The sequence below is a fragment of the Gopherus evgoodei genome, chromosome 17, assembly GCF_007399415.2.
Source record: "Gopherus evgoodei ecotype Sinaloan lineage chromosome 17, rGopEvg1_v1.p, whole genome shotgun sequence".
NCBI classification, from domain to species: Eukaryota; Metazoa; Chordata; order Testudines; family Testudinidae; genus Gopherus; species Gopherus evgoodei.
The window spans coordinates 97,914-117,038 of record NC_044338.1 but is presented as its reverse complement, the minus strand read 5'-3'; the positions used below and the strand labels follow the sequence as shown (position 1 = coordinate 117,038).

The following is a 19,125-nucleotide window of genomic DNA, read 5'->3' as shown; positions in this document are numbered from 1 at the left end:
AGACGTCGGAGGATGTCAGTTTGATCACGCAGCAGCCCCAGCTTTGCATCCCGCCACCGCTGATCTTCCTGCCTACACCGCTGATCTTCCTGCCGCCACCTCTCATCTCGAGCATCTCTCCAATCCTCACGTTCGTCCCTCCTATCCTCACGTTCATTGGCATCTTTCCTGTAATTTGATACCACGTCCTTCCACTTATTCAGATGAGCTCTTTCATTGTGGGTCACTTCCCTGATTTCCAAGAACATTTCGTCTTGCATCTTCTTTTTCCTCCGCCTTATCTGAGATAGCCTTCAGGATGGAGTAGGGAGGCTTGAAAAATGTGCAGCTGCATGAGGGAGGGAAAAAAGGGAGAGAAGTATTTTAAAAGATACATTTTACAGAACAATGCTTATACTCTTTCACAGTGAACAACACTATTTACCTTACATAGCACATGTGATTTCACTACAAGGTCGCATTTTGCATCTTAATATTGAGTGCCTGCGGCTCTGGTGTTACAGATCTCACAGACGCAGGCCCGGGCATCAGAATTCAGCTTGCATGCGGCCATGGTAAGCCACTGTCTTTCGGTTTCTGCAGCCTTCATATACACAGTGCCCTCTTTTCCCAAATACCAAGCAAATCCCATTCAGTGATGCTTCTTTCCTGTTAATATGCAGCAGCAGAAGCCACCCCCTCCTCCAATTCTGTGGGATGATCGCTTTACCCCTCCCCCCACTGCATGGCTGGTATCATGGAAGATCACTGCTAATCACCCCCCTTCCTCCCCCACCGCGTGACTGGTAGCAGGGAAGATCCCTGATAGCCAAACGCAAAAAAGCTCAGCGCTATTCCCCTCCTCCCCCGGCTACGTGCAAGGAAGGATTTCTTTTAAGTAACAGGCAAACAGCCCAGTAGGAATGGCCATCTCTGTCCCCTTACTTAAATTCCTGAATTTCAACCAGGTTACCATGAACGATATCACTCTCCTGAGGATAACACAGCGAGATAAAGAACGGATGTTTCTTGAATGCCAGCAATCACCAGGACCATATGCAGCTAGGCTTTGTCATGCAATGCTACCCGATTACTTGCTACATGCATGGCGTGGTAAAGTGTCCTACCATGGTGGACGGAATAAGGCTGCCTTGCCCAGAAACCTTCTGCAAAGGATTTTGGAGTACCTCCAGGAGCGCTTCATGGAGATGTCCCTGGAGGATTTCCACTCCATCCCCAGACATGTTAACAAACTTTTCCAATAACTGTACTGGCCGCGAATGCATCCCACGTCCTCAGGGCAAATCAATCATTCAAAAACACTTGCTTTTAAACCATGTTTTGTATTTACAAAAAGATACTCACCAGAAGTCGCTTCCATGGCTTCACTGTCTGGGCTAGTGGCTTGGGAGGGCAATTCCATCTGGGTGAGAAAAAGCTCCTGGCTGTTGGGGCTAATGGAGTGCTGTGTGCTCTCTGCAAGCTCGTCCTCCTCTTCCTCCTCATCATCTTCCCCGTCCACAGAATCCTCAGCCATGGCTGAGGTTACCACCCCCACCTCAGAATCCAGGGACGGGTGGGGTAGGGGTGGCAGATCCCCTTAGAATTGCATGCAGCTCAGCGTAGAAGCAGCATGTTTTCGCCCCTGCCTCAGACCTTCCGTTTGCTTCTTTGGTTTTCTGGTAGGCTTGTCTGAGCTCCTTAACTTTCACTCTGCACTGCACTGAGTCCCTGGTGTGGCCTTTCTCCATCATGGCCTTGGAAATTTTTTCAAATATTTTTTCATTTCGTCTTTTGGAACAGAGTTCTGTTAGCACAGAATCCTCTCCCCATATAGCGATCAGATCCAGTACCTCCCGTGTGGTCCATGCTGGAGCTCTTTTTCGATTCTCAGGAGACTGCATTGTTATCTGTGCTGATGAGCTCTGCGTGGTCACCTGTGCTGATCAGAGCTCCACGCTGGCCAAACAGGAAATGAAATTCAAAAGTTCGCGGGGCTTTTCCTGTATACCTGGCCAGTGCATCCGAGTTCAGATTGCTGTCCAGAGCAGTCACAGTGGTGCACTGTGGGATACCGCCCAGAGGCCAATACTGTCGATTTGCGGCCACACTAGCCCTAATCCAATATGGTAATACCAATTTTAGCACTACTCCTCCCGTTGGGAGCCTTGTTGTGTGGACGAGTACAGCGTTAAATCAGTTTAACGCTGCTAACATTGGTTTAAACGCGTACTGTAGACCAGGCCTCAGCTTCCCTGAAAGAACCCAAGATGGTGGACAACAGGAAGCAGATTAAATAAAGAAAATCCAGAAATTGTAGTTAAAGGAAAGCCAGGATAAAGAGATCCATTTTACATCCCATCCTGAGAGGAGAGCCTACCACTGAGAATGCCCTGCTCCCAATTCCCTCAAGCTTCACTTTAAGGATATCTAGTTGACGTGTGCTATAGAGTACTCCTATTTCCTTGGCATCTCATTTTAAAAGAAAAAAGAAAAGAATGCATGTATGACTATTTGAATGTACAATCAAAAAATGATTCCGCCCTTCAAGGAAAAGTGGTGATGCATCAAGAAGCATCCTACATCCACTCGTCCCAATGCTTTCCACATGTAGAGTTACCAGACCACATGAAACACAGGGAGGTGTTGAAAGAGCAATCACCTAAAAGGTGCCATTATTTCAGTGTGTGATGTTCCAGATAAACCACATGCATGCATGATCAGCACCATCTCAGTGTGTTATTAAAGGAGATCATACATGAATCCTGCCATAGAACCATTTGTGTTATTAAACTGGAGATGTGGGAGAGAAGTCAGCATGCCCACTTCGGAATGGAAAGAGACTGTGCCCAATTAGTCAAACTAACCAGTTTATGAACTCTTAACTTTGTTATTGGAAAAAAACCTCAGGAGCATGAAGTGAATAAAAAGAATGTGGATCGGGAAGCGTTGCTATATTAGTAATGCTTGAAGTGAAATAGGTTATTTGTTCAGTGAATACAGTATCCTAAACATTTTATAATATAAATTATCAGAACCTTCTCTAGTCTAATAGGTTTAAAATAAAGTCTCCACCCAAATCATTAAACTAGTTATTAGTTTTACATCAAGAGTAATATTACAATGCTTTCTCCCACTCAGCATTCCTACAAAGGCTATGTGTTTGAAAGGGAAATCCCTTGAACAAATCTCTTCTTTCTAATTTTTGCCCATTATGTACCTCCAAAGCCAAGGCTGTCTTGTCGTAGGCATTAGGGACTCGCTTCTGGATAACCCGGGCATAAATAGGGCCATTCTGAAGGTTAGGGAGCGGAGTGTTGATGCTGGGTTGGGCATAGGGCCCTGGCTCCGGCCCTCCCAGTGGCTGTGGGTGGGAACTATCCTGGTTACCTCCAATCAGAGTAGATACTGAAGCAGAGGAAGGTCTATACTTCTCCACGTAAGGAACAGGTATCATTCCCCTCTTTCCATCGCTGTCTTCTGCATTCCACCATTGCTCTTCAGGCTTATCCCGGATTCTCAGTATGTCTCCTTTCTTAAATGGAAGATCTTCCTCATCATTTCCATTAAAGTCAAAGAGAGCTCGCACATATTCAGCTTCTTCCTGCCTCAATATAACTCCACTATTCTGCTTGGATTTGGAAACAGGTTCTATCAAGGTTGTAGTGTCCAAATAATGTATTTTGTAGAATTCCAGTAAAGATGGTAATGAATCAAACTCTTGGTCACCTATTCGGAATCTGGAGGGATTCAACCCTAAAAGAAAAATGGCAGCACATTATTAAAGAGAATATAATAAAAATGTGACAAGTGGAAATTTAATCTCAGCGAAAATTATTGAAGTTTACAGATGAATAATTTGATGCAGAATTAGGCACTATACTTCAGGGTAATGTTGTTCATTGTATCTAACCTTTGTACATAGTTAGTGATTTGTATATATGCATACATGGAAGAAAACTGAAGTTTGAAGTTTGATTTGTTAGAATAGTGAAGTGAACAGTATCCTGTAACTTCCAGAATGGGGAGGTAGAGTGTGTGGATTTTATTCAGATGGAATGGGATCTTATTTTTAGAAGTGAAGTTTGCCAAATTAGGAAGGTGGGATTAGGCAGACTAGAACAAGATTATAGCAGTGAGCCAGTTATGCTATAGTTAAGATTAAGACCAGTTTTCTGTCAAAGCTCAACTCTAAGTGCTTGACTCCTGTAAAATTTAATGACCACTTAACACAGTTTTATACCACCTAAACGCTTGCACGCAGGATGCCACGTAAACCTATACTTTCCCTTACCCATCTTTAAATCCACAGACGGCTCTCATAATCCTTCTTACTATTGACCATACCCAGGGGAAGTGAATCCCATAGCCCTGCCACTGACATACCCTACACACCTCTCCATTGAAATGATGCAGACTGGAATCTCAAATTAAACATTCACCTCTTTCATTTGATCCTACGCATGGGGGCATAGAGCCAGATACCCACATATCAAAATCACACCTCTGCATTCCTCAAACAAATCCACAGATCTCCTTATATCACAAACGCACTTCTAACAATCGGCCCCACCTATTGCTTCCACTATTCAGTACCTCTATACCTAAAACACGAAAGCAACTAGCCTGCATGTAGACAATTGCCAAGGGCTCTTTCCAGCTCCAGAGGGGCAGAGGTACGGTTGCATGGGCACTTACCTTAACTTTGTATTTCCTTGTTTTCACAAGTTTGAGTTTTGCTGAACTTGATGTTCTGTGTTAATGAAGATTTTTACTATTTAATAAGTATCTGATTTTCACTCCCAAGTTTATTCTGAAGGAAGTGAAGGAGTTTTGTTTCTTGTGTGTGTCTTCGACCTACCACATCTATAAACTCAGCCACATTCAGCTTTTCACTTGGGACGGTACAGGATTTTAATTCCCAAAGTATAAGACATCTGTGTATTTCATATAGAATGCATTTTAGGTACAAGCCCAAGATAAAGAAGGAACAGTGCAGCTTTTTTAGCCCTCTACTTTTTACAGCATCACTGTCCTGAATGTTAAATCAAGAGAGAAACGTCGCAGTTCCAGTTAGTTACTAGTAGCTGGTCAAAAAACACACTAAGGCCTTGTCTACACTGCCACTTTACAGTGCTGCAACTTTCTCACTCAGGGGTGTGAAAAAAACCTACCCCCCGAGCGCTACAAATTTCAGCGCTGTACAGTGGCAGCGGCGACAAGGCCTTAGTGTGTTTTTTTTATAGTGCTAGGAGAGCTCTTTCCCAGCTCTGGTACCGTGACTACACAGCCACATTAAAGCACTGTCGCAACAGCCCTTTAACATTGCTAGCAAAGACATGTGAAGATGGTATTTGAAGACAGATAACACTACAATGAGTTTTTAGCAGCTTGGCTTTGGAGCCAACACAAATGAGGCTATTCTTCCTTTAAGTGTAGTTTTTTATGAAAGTCATAAACACTTATACAAATCAATGTAGCAATATACATTTCCAAAACATGTGCAACAAGTGCATTAACCTTTTACTTCTAATTTCTCTTAGCATAAGTCACCTTCTTCATATTTGTCAAATGGCAGGTGAGTCATAAACCATCATATCAAATGCATCAACAGATATTCAACTAAATAAATCATATCCCACAATACTATACATTATGAATGATATACAAGTGATGAATTGCCAATCTTGGTTTCAGTTGTCCAGCTGTCTATTTCTCTTTTTTCCTGGTTTTATGTTCTTCAATTTATTTGGAAAACAATAAGTCTGATATTCCATATATTGTATAACCAGGCGTTGTGGGAGAAATGGAGACAAAGAGATTCACACTTCAACAAGTAATGATGATGGGTAACGAAGGAGAAACAGTCATACTTCAAGCTCTTAGTCTAGTCCATTTTCCTTCTATCAAAAAAGAGTTGCTTACCTTGTATCTGTTTCTCCAAAGAGGATCTCTAACAGAACTTTTGCTCCTGGGTCTCAGTTCTTTAGTGCAAGGCTAGAAGAACTCCCTCTAACTCTTACCACATTTTTGACTATCAAGGGCAGCATTACCAGGGTGGATCATTGGCTCAGGCTGACTTCCTGAATATTCCAAGTAGTTCCTTCAACTGAGCAGGAGATAATGCTCCCAGAAAGAAAAGCTGATTCAAGATGATCAACTAGCAAAAAATACTATCAGAGAAAAAGTATATAATAAAATACCTCTCAGAATTATGGGATGGGGTGTTTGTGATGAGAGGATTCACTTAGATAATGTCTTCAGAGAAGCAAAATTATAAGGTACACTCAGTCAGTCCAGGGTTCACATTCCAGCAGACTAAGAAGCCCAAGAGGTGTCCACAAAGAAATGTACGCAAATGAGCAAAAACAACATGACCAATGCCAATAGGGCAGAGAAAGAGGAAAGAACGAATTAAGATACCTCTCAGAACGCCTACATTATAGTATATAATCGTAAGTATAAATTAGCTAACTGAAAGTAAGGAACATCCTATAACAAAACAAACTTTTTTTGGTGGGGTGGGTGGTGAGAGTTTAGCCTCCCTTACCTTATAATGGGGGAAAGAGAGGGACACACATGACTTTTTGGCCTGAGGGTCACATCTGGGTGCAGAAATTGTATGCAGGGCCATGAATATAGGGCTGGGGCAGGGGGTTGGGAGGGATTTTGTTCGGTGTGAAGGAAGGAGCTCAGGGCAAGGGGTTGGGGTGCAGGAGAGGTGAGGCAGGGAGCTCAAGGCAGGGGATTAGGGGGCTCAGGAAAGGGGGTTGGGGTGCAGAAGGGGTTTGGGGTGTGGGCTCCAGCCTAGGGCACTTACCTCGAGTGGCTCCGGGGTGCCAGCGGCGCGCAGCAAGACTAAGGTAGGCTACCTGCCCTGGCCCTGTGCCACTCTCAGAAGTGGCCAGTATGTCTGGCAGTGGCTCCTGAGGGCAGGGTGGGGCAGGCGGCTCCGCTGCGCACTGCCCTTGCCTGCAGGTACCACCTGTGAAGCTCCCATTGGCCGTGGTTCCCCATTCCCGGCCAATAGGAGCCGCAGGGGGTGGTGCCTGCAGATGAGGACAGCGCAGAGCCCTCTGCCCCTCTCTCCCTCTGGGGACGCAGGGACATGGTGCTAGCCACTTCTGGGAGCTGCACGGGGCCAGGGCAGACAGGAAGCCTGCCTTGCCCCCACTGTGCCACAGGGCTGGCAATCCTGCGGACCAGATTGAAAACCCTGAGGGGCCAGATCCGATACACAGGCCATAGTTTTCCCTCCCTGCCTTATAAACAAGGTCCGGAAAATAAAGAACCAAAAAAAAGGATTCCTTCTTGTGGCCACATCCAAGCAACAATGTTTTGTAAATGTGAGGAGAGAGGGCCATGTAGCTGCTTTGCAGATGTCTGTGATAATTTTTTTTAAATCTCCCTAGCAAGCTGTGATGGGAGCCCAGATATGCCATTTTAATTTCAGGCCAACCAGGTCACAGCAGTATGAAGTACAAGCAGGCATCCACTTAGACATGATCCTCTACAGTGTTGGTACCAAATGAAGCAAAAATTGTGTTGATTTTCTTATGGTTTTAGTCCTCCCAGGGACATTTTAAGATCAAACATATGGAGAAAGGTCTCTGTGGCATGGGCAGGCAGGTGTGGGAAGAATGTTGGCAGGCCAATAGGATCATTAGTGTGGAACTCCAATACCATACTGGAGAGAACTCTAACTCTGCAGCAACACTTTATCTCAGGAAAGACCGGTATAAGATAACTTGGTCATTAGACCAAAGTCATTGCCCCAAGCAAAATGACTGCATGTAAAGAACTTCAGCTCATAGGAAATAAGTGATTCTAAAGAAACTTTGATAAGCTTTGTCAGGGCCACATTAATATCCCATGACCAAGGGCTTTTTAATGGGGGTGGTGTTGAGAGACTTCTACTAAGGGAAAATAAACTGAAATAGATGTGACAGATTGACAATAATTGATAATGTGACTACATTATCCTGAACAAACCTTATAGAATTAAGATGAAATCTATTAAATTAAGTTAAACCTCACTGAATTACAGTTAATACCTTTGGGGGACATTGTACTAAAAATGTGTTGTTAGGACATTGTACGTACCTTCTCTAGCAGGGAGTGGGGATGCTAATGTACTTTCCCTACATCAGCAGCTTTGGAAGCCATCCACCCGGACAGATATGCGTACAGTAGTTTAAACTGGGACCAACAAAAAAGGGTTTGGAGATAGCCTGTTTTTTAAACTGGCTCATGGGCTTTTTCCTGATCCAGCAAATGGACAGGACCCCTGGTCCACAGAGGGCTCCAATCCTTACGGCAGGGTTGGAAGGTCTGTACCTGCCAGACTTCATGTTAGAGTTGTGTAGGTGTCTTTATAATTATTAATGTTTTCTCCTTAAGAATAAAGTAGGTTTGCATAGAAAGAACTGTGTAGAACTTATAACTAAGGCTGTCAATTAATCGTAATTAACTCTCATAATTAATTCAAAAAATTAATCACAATTTAAAAAAATTAATCGCGCTTAATCGCAGTTTTAATCACATTGTTAAGCAATAGAACACCAAGTTAAATTTATTACATTTTTTAAATGTTTTTCTACATTTTCAAATATATTGATTTGAATTACAACACAGAATACGAAGCGTACGATGCTCACTTTATATTATTTTTATTACTAATATTTGCACTCTAAAAATGATAAACAAAAGTTAGTATTTTTCAATTCACCTCACACAAGTACTGTAGTGCAATCTATTGTGAAAGTGCAAGTTACAAATGTAAAATTTTTTTGTTACGTAACTTCATTCAAAAACAAAACAATGTAAAACTTTAGTACCCATGAATCCAGTCAGTCCTACTTCTAGTTCAGCCAATCATAAAGACAAAAGTTTGTTTACATATGTCATGGTATAATTCCCCACTCTGAACCTTAGTGTCCAAAAGATGGGGTACCAGCATGAATTCCTCTAAGCTTAATTACCAGCTTAGAACCTGTAGCGCTGCCACCAACCAGGAATTCCAGTGCCTGGTACACTCTGGTCCCCCCAAAACCTGGCCCAGGAACCCCCAAGACCCAGACCCTCTGGATCTTAACACAAGGAAAGTAAACCCTTTCCTTCACTGTTGCCTCTCCCAGACTTCCCCTCCCTGGATTACCCTAGAAGATCACTGTGATTCAAACCCCTTGAATCCTGAAACAGAGAGGAAAATGCACCTTCCCCCCTCCTTCTCTCTTCCCCTTCCAGATTCTCCCTGAGAGAGACATTAATCCTAACACAGGGCTTGTCTACATCAGAAAGTTGCAGCGCTGGTGAGGGAGTTACAGCGCTGCAACTTTGAAGGTGTACACATCTGCAGGGCACCACCAGCGCTGCAACTCCCTGTTTGCAGCGCTGGCCGTACTCCCGTTTTGTCTCGGGTGTAGAGGATCCAGCGCTGGTAATCCAATGTAGACAGTTACCAGCGCTTTTCTTGACCTCCGTGGAAGGAGGAAGCCTCTGGTAATCAAGCTGGTTTCCTTTCCCGGTTTGCTCTCTCGGTCCCGGAGCCACCCAGCAAACCGCAGGGAAGGAGACCTGCTTGCTCGGGGTTCCGGGACCGAGAGAGCAAACCGGGAAAGGAGACCAGCTTCGCCGCGGTTTGCTCTCGCGTTCCCAGAGCCAGCCAGCAAACCGCAGGGAAGGAGACCTGCTTGCTCGGGGTTCCGGGACCGAGAGAGCAAACCGGGAACGCCGCGGTTTGCTCTCTCGGTCCCGGAGCCAGCCAGCAAACCGCAGGGAAGGAGACCGGCTTGCTCGGGGTTCCGGGACCGAGAGAGCAAACCGCGGCGAAGCTGGTTTCCTTTCCCGGTTTGCTCTCTCGGTCCCGGAGCCACCCAGCAAACCGCAGGGAAGGAGACCTGCTTGCTCGGGGTTCCGGGACCGAGAGAGCAAACCGGGAAAGGAAACCAGCTTCGCCGCGGTTTGCTCTCTCGGTCCCGGAACCCCGAGCAAGCAGGTCTCCTTCCCTGCGGTTTGCTGGCTGGCTCCGGGACCGAGAGAGCAAACCGCGGCGTTCCCGGTTTGCTCTCTCGGTCCCGGAACCCCGAGCAAGCAGGTCTCCTTCACTGCGGTTTGCTGGCTGGCTCCGGGACCGAGAGAGCAAACCGCGGCGTTCCCGGTTTGCTCTCTCGGTCCCGGAACCCCGAGCAAGCAGGTCTCCTTCCCTGCGGTTTGCTGGCTGGCTCCGGGACCGAGAGAGCAAACCGCGGCGTTCCCGGTTTGCTCTCTCGGTCCCGGAACCCCGAGCAAGCAGGTCTCCTTCCCTGCGGTTTGCTGGCTGGCTCCGGGACCGAGAGAGCAAACCGCGGCGTTCCCGGTTTGCTCTCTCGGTCCCGGAACCCCCCTTGAAGCCGCCCAACAGCACTGCAGTGTGGCCACATCTAACACCACTTGCAGCGCTGGTTGCTGTAAGTGTGGCCACTCTGCAGCGCTGGCCCTATACAGCTGTACTAATACAGCTGTAACAACCAGCGCTGCAAAATTTTAGATGTAGACATGGCCACAGAGAGAATTTAGCCTCTCTCTCCCCCCTCTCAAGTCATGGTTCCTGTTTTCTTGTGGAAATATGCAGCTGAGGGAGGCCTTGAAAGAGCACATTTAACAATTAGCCACAGTAAGATGATATGGGCGAATGTGCTCTATCTGCCCTGGAGTTCTGGTGGCTATTAGGAATTGTGTGGTGCTTGTTGTACATTTATGAATATAACACTGTTTGTTAATGGGCCTATTAATTTTCCAGTGCTGCTTCTACATTTACAATTATTACACTGTGTTTTGTCACTGATCCTATAAGTTTTGTCCACCTATACAACAAGTAGTCAGTGCTTTCAGTAGTGCTAGGCATTCTGCAGCATATGTTGTGAAGTAATAAACATTAATTTACCAAAAAATGTTTTTTATTGAGAACCAAAACCAGTGTAAAAAAACCCAGGGTACAATTAAAAAAACAAATACAATAAAAACTTCTGAAATAAATTAACAAAACTTAACAAGGAGACAGAAAATTCATGTCCTTTTCAGTTTATTTTGGCTACACATGCCACAATAGCGACTCTCATGCATCAGTGTATGTGAAGCTATGGTTCTCCTAACTGACCACCATCGTGGAGTGGTAGGGGATATGGATGCATCCCTGATGCTGTGTGGAAAGTTGGTGGGGGAAGGTGTAGAAAGGTGCTAAAATGGAGTTCTCCACAGACTGCAAAGGGAAGTGAACCCGTGATTGTTGAACCTCTAAGTCAACAAGAGTCTGCAGCAGTGTTCTCTCTAATTTTTCCCACACATGTACAGAATAAATGTTATGTGAGACACATCACCTTCATATTGGTGCACATAACAAAATTCATGTGAGTGGGGCCAAGGGGTTCAGAGTGTGGGAGGAGGCTCAGGGCTGGAGCAGAGTGGAGCAGGGCTGGGTGCAGGGGTGTGAGGGCTCCAGCTGGGGCTACAGGCTCTGAGGTGGGGCTCAGGGCTGGAGCAGAGGGTTGGGGGGGGGGTGAAGACTTCAGCTGGGGGTGCGGGCTCTGGGGTGGGGCTGAGGAGCTCAGGGCTGGGGGTTGGGGTGCATAGGGTGAGGGCTCCAGGATGGGGCCAGGGATAAGGGGTTTAGGGTGCAGGAGGGTGTTCTGGGGCGATGGCAGGGAGAGAGGACTCCCCCCAGCTCTCTCTCCCCACAGCAGCTCCTGGGCCGGTGGGGGGGCGGGTAGGGGAGAGGCACCTCTCCCCACCGCAGCATCTCAGGGGCTGGGGCCGTGGGATAGGCACCCCTCCCCCGGCAGATCTGGGCTGGGGCTGAGTTGGGGGAGGGGCGCCCTGCTTATGGCAGATCCATGGCTCAGTTGAGATCGGGGGAGGGAGACACAGAGAAAATTAGCAGGTGCTGCTCAGCAGCACCCACCAGCAGCCAACCTACCCCCCCAGCACCTTTCTCCTGCCAGAAGCCCTGCTGACCAACTCCTCCCTCCCAGCACCTCCCACCCCTGCAGACAGCTGTTTCACAGCATGTAGGAAGCTCCAGGAGGCAGAGAGAAGAGCGGGGACGGGGCACTCTCAGAGTAGGAGGTAGGGAAGAGGAGGAGGGAAGAGGAGGGACAGGGGTGGGGACTTGGGGGAAAGAATGGATTAGGGGCAGGGCCCAGGGCGGAAGTGGGGGTCGAGTACCCCCCGCGGTTACAAGGGAAGTCAGCGTCTATGGTGCACCCCTCCCCTGGCCGTGGCAGGTCAGCTGGGCAGCGCTAAACAGGCTGCTGCATGGCCACGCAGCTTACAGGGAACTTATGTCTGCAGCATTTGTGTTTGCTGATGAAGAAGGCCCATTATGTCCTGGTACATTTCCTTCTCCTATCCACTCTTTCCCTCTCCATACTGTCTGCAACATTCACCCTCCAGGCCCTCTTTTTATGATCCAATGCAGCATTAGCTTGCAGGATCTCTCTGCACATATCCTCTTCTTTCTCCTCCTTATCATGGTCTGACATTCCATGGGTGTGTAGGGGGGAACCTCTCAACACAACAGCAGCAGCTACAGACAAAAAATACAGAGGTATTCTATGTATAGCACAAGGAAAAGTGAAAGTTAAGTTTCATAACTCCCTTCCCTTGGCTCCCCTAAAGTTTTAAACGAGACACGGTTATTGACACTTCAGCCTGGGAATGCCTGTGCACAACATCACTCACCAGCCCCAGCCATGGAGAGCATGCCCAAGCAGAGGCATTGGAGGGGAAGGGAATTCAGTTGTACAAAACAAAATTTCAGCTTCTGTTGCCCTACACTTATGTCCATGGAAAAGACATTCAACACTGGCACTATTTTCCACAGACAGTGGTAATTTTAGCTGATATCTCACTCCTGAGGGTAACATAGGCACAGACAACACAGCTGCTGCTGGTGTACTGAAGCCACCTGTCCCCACATACACTAGCCTTTGCTGCAATGGTGATTGCCAAAGTCATCGCGGACTGGTATGGGAAAGTATCTTACCATAAGGAGTCCTGTGACATCTTATAGACCAGGGGTGGGCAACCTTTCAGAAGTGTGCCGAGTCTTCACTTACTCACTCTAATTTAAGGTTTCGTGTGCCAGTAATACATTTTAATATTTTTAGATCTTTCTAGAAGTCTATAATATATAACTAAACTATTGTTGTACGTAAAGTAAAGAAGGTTTTTAAAATGTGTAGGAAGTTTAATTTAAAATTAAATTAAAATGCAGAGCCCCCCCAGACTGGTGGCCAGGACCCAGGCAGCGTGAGTGCCACTGGAAGTCAGTTCGCTTGCCATCTTCGGCACGCGTGCCATAGGTTGCCTACCCCTGTTATAGACTAACAGATGTATTGGAGCATAGATGCATATGCCTGCCTCATAATCTAAGACATGCAGAACGCAATGCCATCCACAGCGTCAGAAACCACTCTGACATTATAATCAAAGAGGCTGACAAAGGAGATGCTGTTGTCATCATGAACAGGTCTGACTACCAAAAGGAGGCTGCCAGACAACTCTCCAATAACAAATTCTACAGGCCACTTTCCGCAGATCCCACTGAGGAATATACTAAGAAAATGCACCATCTACTCAGGACACTCCCTACACTAACACAGGAACAAATCAACACACCCTTAGAGCCCCAACCAGGGTTATTCTATCTACTACCCAAGATCCACAAACCTGGAAATCCTGGACGCCCCATCATCTCTGGAATTGGCACTCTCACTGAAGGACTATCCTGATATGTGGACTCTCTATTCAGACCCTATGCCACCAGCACTCCCAGCTATCTCTGTGATATCACTGATTTCTGGAGAAAACTACAATGCATTGGTGATCTTCCAGAAAACACCATCCTAGCCACCATGGATATGGAGGCTCTCTACACAAACATCCCACACACAGATGGAATACAAGCTGTCAGGAACAGTATACCTGACGATGACACAGCATAACTGGTTGCTGAGCTCTGTGACTTTATCCTCACGTACAATTATTTCAAATTTCGTGACAATATATACCTCCAGACCAGCGGTATCGCTATAGGCACCCGCATGGCCCCACAATATGCCAACATTTTTATGACTGACCTGGAACAACGCTTCCTCAGCTCTTGTCCACTCATGCCCTTTCTCTACTTAATGCTACATTGATGACATCTTCATCATTTGGACCCATGGGAAGGAGATTCTGGAAGAATTCCACCACAATTTCAACAGCTTCCACCCCACCATCAACCTCAGCCTGGACCAATCTACACGGGAGGTCCACTTCCTAGCCCACCACAGTACAAATGAGTGACTGTCATGTTAACACCACCCTATACCAAAACCCCACCGACTGCTATGCCTACCTTCATGCCTCCAGCTTCCATCCCGGACACACCACGTGATCCATTGTCTATAGCCAAGCACTGAGGTACAACCGCATTTGCTCCAACCCCTCAGACAGAGACCAACACCTACAAGATCTTCTCCAAGCATTCTCAAAACTATGATACCCACATGAGGAAATAAGGAAACAAATCAACAGAGCCAGATGTGTACCCAGAAGCCTCCTGCTGGAAGACAAACCCAAGAAAGAAACCAACAGAACTCCACTGGCCATCACCTACAGTCCTCAGCGTAAACCTCTCCAACGCATCATCAGTGATCTACAACCCATCCTGGACAATGGTCCCTCGTTTTCACAGACCCTGGGAGGCAGGCCAGTCCTCGCTCACAGACAACCCGCCAACCTTAAGCATATTCTCACCAGCAACCACACACCGCACCATAGCAACTCTAACTCAGGAACCAATCCATGCAACAAACCTCGATGCCAACTCTGTTCACATATCTACACCAGCGACACCATCACAGGACCTAACCAGATCAGCTACATCATCACCGGTTCATTCACCTGCACGTTCACCAATGTTATATATGCCATCATGAGCCAGCAATACCCCTCTACTATGTACAGCGGCCAAACTGGACAGTCCCTACATAAAAGTATAAATGGACACAAGTCAGATATTAGGAATGGCAATATACAAAAACCTGTAGGAGAACACTTGAACCTTCCTGGCCAAACAACAACAGATTTTAAGGTAGCCATCCTACAGCAAAAAAAACTTCAGGTCAAGACTTCAAAGAGAAACTGCTAAGCTTCAGTTCATTTGCAAATTTGACACCATCAGCTCAGGATTAAACAAAGACTGTGAATGGCTAGCCAGCTACAGAAGCAGTTTTTCTCCTCCCTTGGTGTTCACACCTCAACTGCTAGAAGAGGGCTTCATCCTCCCTGATTGAACTAACCTCGTTATCTCCAGACTGATTCTGGCCTGCATATTTATACTTGCCTCTGGAAATTTCCATTACATGTGTCTGACGAAGTGGGTATTGGACAGATCCAGGCCAGTGGGGTACAGGAGTCTGTTAGAGGGCAAATATACTGGTCACTGGATGAGTAGTTTTCTGTTCCCTGAGTGACCACAGCTGGGGCTGCACTAGAATAATCAGGAACCTGCTAGAACCAATTAAGGCAGATAGGCTGACTAGAACACCTGCAGCCAATCAAGGCAGGCTAATCAGGGCACCTGGGTTTAAAAAGGAGCTCACTCCAGTCAGGGAGGAAGGAGCCAGAGGAGAGGAAGTGTGTGTGAGGAGCTGGGAGCAAGAGGCGTAAGGAGCTGAGAGTGAGAGGGTGTGTTGCTGGAGGACTAAGGAGTACAAGCGTTATCAGACGCCAGGAGGAAGGTCCTGTGGTGAAGATAAAGAAGGTGTTTGGAGGAGGCCATGGGGAAGTAGCCCAGGGAGTTGTAGCTGTCATGCAGCTGTTACAGGAGGCACTGTAGACAGCTGTGATTCACAGGGCCCTGGGCTGGAACCCAGAGTAGAGGGCGGGCCCGGGTTCCCCCCAAACCTCCCCACTCCTGATCAGACACAGGAGAAGTTGACCTGGACTGTGGGGAAGATCACTGAGGTGAGCAAATCTGCCAAATAAGCACAGGACCCACCCAGGTAGAGGAGGAACTTTGTCACAGTATTCACCCACGAAAGCTTATGCTCCAATACATCTGTTAGTGTATAAGGTGCCACAGGACTCTCTGTTGCTTTTTACAGATCCAGACTAACATGGCTACCCCTCTGATACTATCTTACCACAGAGGAAGAAATAAGGCTGACATCCCTAGAAACCTTCAGGACAGGATTGCTGAGTACCCCTACAAAAGTTTAATTGAAATCTCTCTGGAGAATTCCAGGAACGTCTGTTTACATAAACTGCTCCACATGCCACCCCCTGTTAAATCTATGGGGCAATAAACAGCAGATAACTCTACCTTTCTTTTTTTTGGACAGTTACCACTTCCAGTATGAGTAAATTAATTAAATGTCACTACTTGGGTCCTGGTAAGTTGGGATGGGGCACCATTTGTATATTTAAATATTGTAATTGGAAATGCATTCACACACTTACCTGAGGTTCCTTCCCCTGCATTTGACTCACCTGTGCACAGCTGCTGGGACTGACTAGACTGCAGTCGAGTCTCCTACAGATCCTGGCTTGAGGCTTAGCTCAACCTTCAGGATACATGTCCCTCATCCTCCTCACTGTTCACAGCAGGGGTCTGTCTCTCTGGTTCCACCAAGGTATCCACGGTGCTCTGCAGTGTGCTGATGAGGTCTCCACCAAGTCTCACATGAAGCTCATTGTATAAGCGGCAGATCTGCACCTTGGCACCAAATCAACTGTAGGCCTTCCTGACCTTCTGATATGCCTGCTGCAGTTTCTTGGCTTTCACGTGACACTGCTGTACCCCTTCTCTTGCATCCCACATGCAATCTGCTCATAGATGTCCACATTTCTACATCTGCTCCATAGCTGTGCCTGCACAGCCTCTTCTCCCCACTGGCCAAAAAGATCCAATACCTCCTGTCTACTTCAGGCAGGAACACATCTGGAGCATGTAGCCAGTGTGGTCAGTTGGGCAGCGGCACACAACAAGGGAGGGCTGCAAGGTGTGTTTGCCAAGCTGGGCAATCAGGAAAATGAATTTAAAAAATATGCCAGGTGGCTTCCATTCTCTGTATCTCCTGGGCAGTGGAGTTCACAACTGTGACCAGAGGGGGTCAGTGTCAGGCATCGTGGGACAGTTGCTAGAGGACAGTTTACACTTGCAGTACATCAACCACAGTATGTCAACCATGGCTTAATACTGTTCAGGGAGGCGGTTTTACTGCATCGCTGTATTGGGGCATATACTTTGCAGGAAACAAATTTAAGCATAGACACATGGACTGGTAGGTTGACACTAGGCTGCTTACATTGACTTAACTTTGTAGTGTAGACCCGCCCTCTCTCACACTGAGTAACACCTAATTCCATGAGTGGCCCCCCTGAAATCAGTGCAGGAGTAGAAGGTGGAAGAACTGTATCCTGGAGAGCAGTGATTCTAAGGGCGTGTCTTCACAGCAGTTAGCTCAAATTATAAATCTAGTGTTACCCCTAACTCCTGTCCACACAAAAAAATTTCTAACTCGCGTTGTTAAGTGGTGCTTTAAACTCCAGCTAGAAAGCCTTTGGGGATGTGTTAATGCTCTGGTGATGCTGATGCTGGAACTAGTAATGCAGTGGGGATGCAACAGCCTCAGTTACAACAATTCATCAGCCGCTAATCCAACAACTGTGCTGCTAAATAATCACTCTGTGTAACTCCAGTACTGTTTTGAAGCGTGTCTGCAATAACTCAAATAGTACTAACTCAAGAAAACTGTTGATGTGAAGACAAACCCTAGGAGGATATAAAGGTTATTTTAGATAACCAAGAAAACATTAGCTCCCAGTAAAATACGGGTCTAACATGATCTTTGGACAATTAGAAGAGAAGTGATAATACCTTAGTATACAACACTACTGAAAAACCTACCAGAATATTGTATCCTTTTCTAGCACATGTACTTTCAAAATTATGTCAAAAAACTGGAGAAAGATCAGAGGAGAGCTACCAAAAACAACAAAAAAAAGTGACTCTGGAAAACACTCTTTGCAATGAAAAACTTAAGCAGTTCAGGCTATTTAGCTTATCAAAGAATAGGAATCCTCTAGTTCAACCACAAGTTATTGAGCTTGACAGAGTTTACTTACATGCCAGGGAAGAATAATTCTCTTCACTAATAGGTATTATTAGGTCAAGTTCTATGGCCCATTTGATACAGGAAGTAAGATTAGATTAACATATAGTCCCTCTCTGGCCTTAAAAACCTATTAAACTTTTAAAGTGTTTACTACACTTAAATACCTCACAGAGGTTGTACTGAGGATTAATTGATGTGTGAGGTAGTCTGATATTATCACAAGGAACAAGAACACCAAAGGAAACATTTGTTTGCAGAGGTAAAACAATTATCTTCTGGGTCTGTTCCTGCAGAAGTCAGTTCCAGTAGCACACTGCCCTCATCTTCTGGTGGAACAATACTCAGGGAGGGAATAATGTGGAGGATCGGGTGTCAAGCTACCAAGGTAAGCTTGCTGCCAAAGGAGATAGCTCTTGGGTAAAGTTCCAGCATGAGGCTACCCAGAGAATGACTCTCTCACCTTCCTCCACCACCTCCAATCCAGTGCTACTAGGGAAAGAGTGCCACAGGACTCTCTGCTGCTTTTAGGGAAAGAGTAGTTCTCTAGCTTCCTCCTCTCACACCCTAATCAGCAGCACTGTCCCGCAACTCCTTCAGCTGACTCATTTGGTCAAGACATATAAAAGGCTGATTTTTTTCTTAACTAGTTACGGTGTCTCAACTTGGCCTCTGTCCTGTTCATGAGGTCAGAGCAGCAATCCAATTCTTTCCCTTTGATCAGGAAGTGGAGGCATGGGCTGAAGACAAAAAATGATCTAGAATTTAACAATTTATATTTTTTGTTAAAGGGATGAGAGATTATGTGGGCGAGATGTTCTAGTAATCTCAGCACAAGTCAGAGCCAGAGACCCTTCAACTCATTTCTCAGGTTGAGACAAATTCTCTTTCTGACAATGAACAAATCACTTCTGAGTCAGTTTCCCCATCTGTAAAATGGAGATAATTACTCACAGGAGCAATGTTGGAAGATTTATTTATTTATTTGGTAACACTTCCTAAA

General features: G+C 46.1%; 1 protein-coding gene across 5 annotated transcripts in view; it reads right to left on the bottom strand.

Moving 5' to 3' along the window:
- Positions 1-19,125, bottom strand: part of CRK (CRK proto-oncogene, adaptor protein) — a 58,668-nt gene that overhangs the window by 23,099 nt on the left and 16,444 nt on the right. For 3 of the 5 annotated variants that reach the window (XR_003996894.1, XM_030536358.1, XM_030536356.1), the window contains exon 2: positions 3,200-3,735. Coding sequence is in view for 4 of the 5 variants with exons in the window: in XM_030536358.1 (XP_030392218.1) it covers positions 3,200-3,735 (536 nt within the window). In the remaining variant the exon portion in view is untranslated. Of the gene's footprint in view, positions 1-2,193; positions 2,235-3,199; positions 3,736-19,125 lie in introns of those variants that run through there. The other 2 variants (XM_030536357.1, XM_030536359.1) reach the window with 2 other exon arrangements.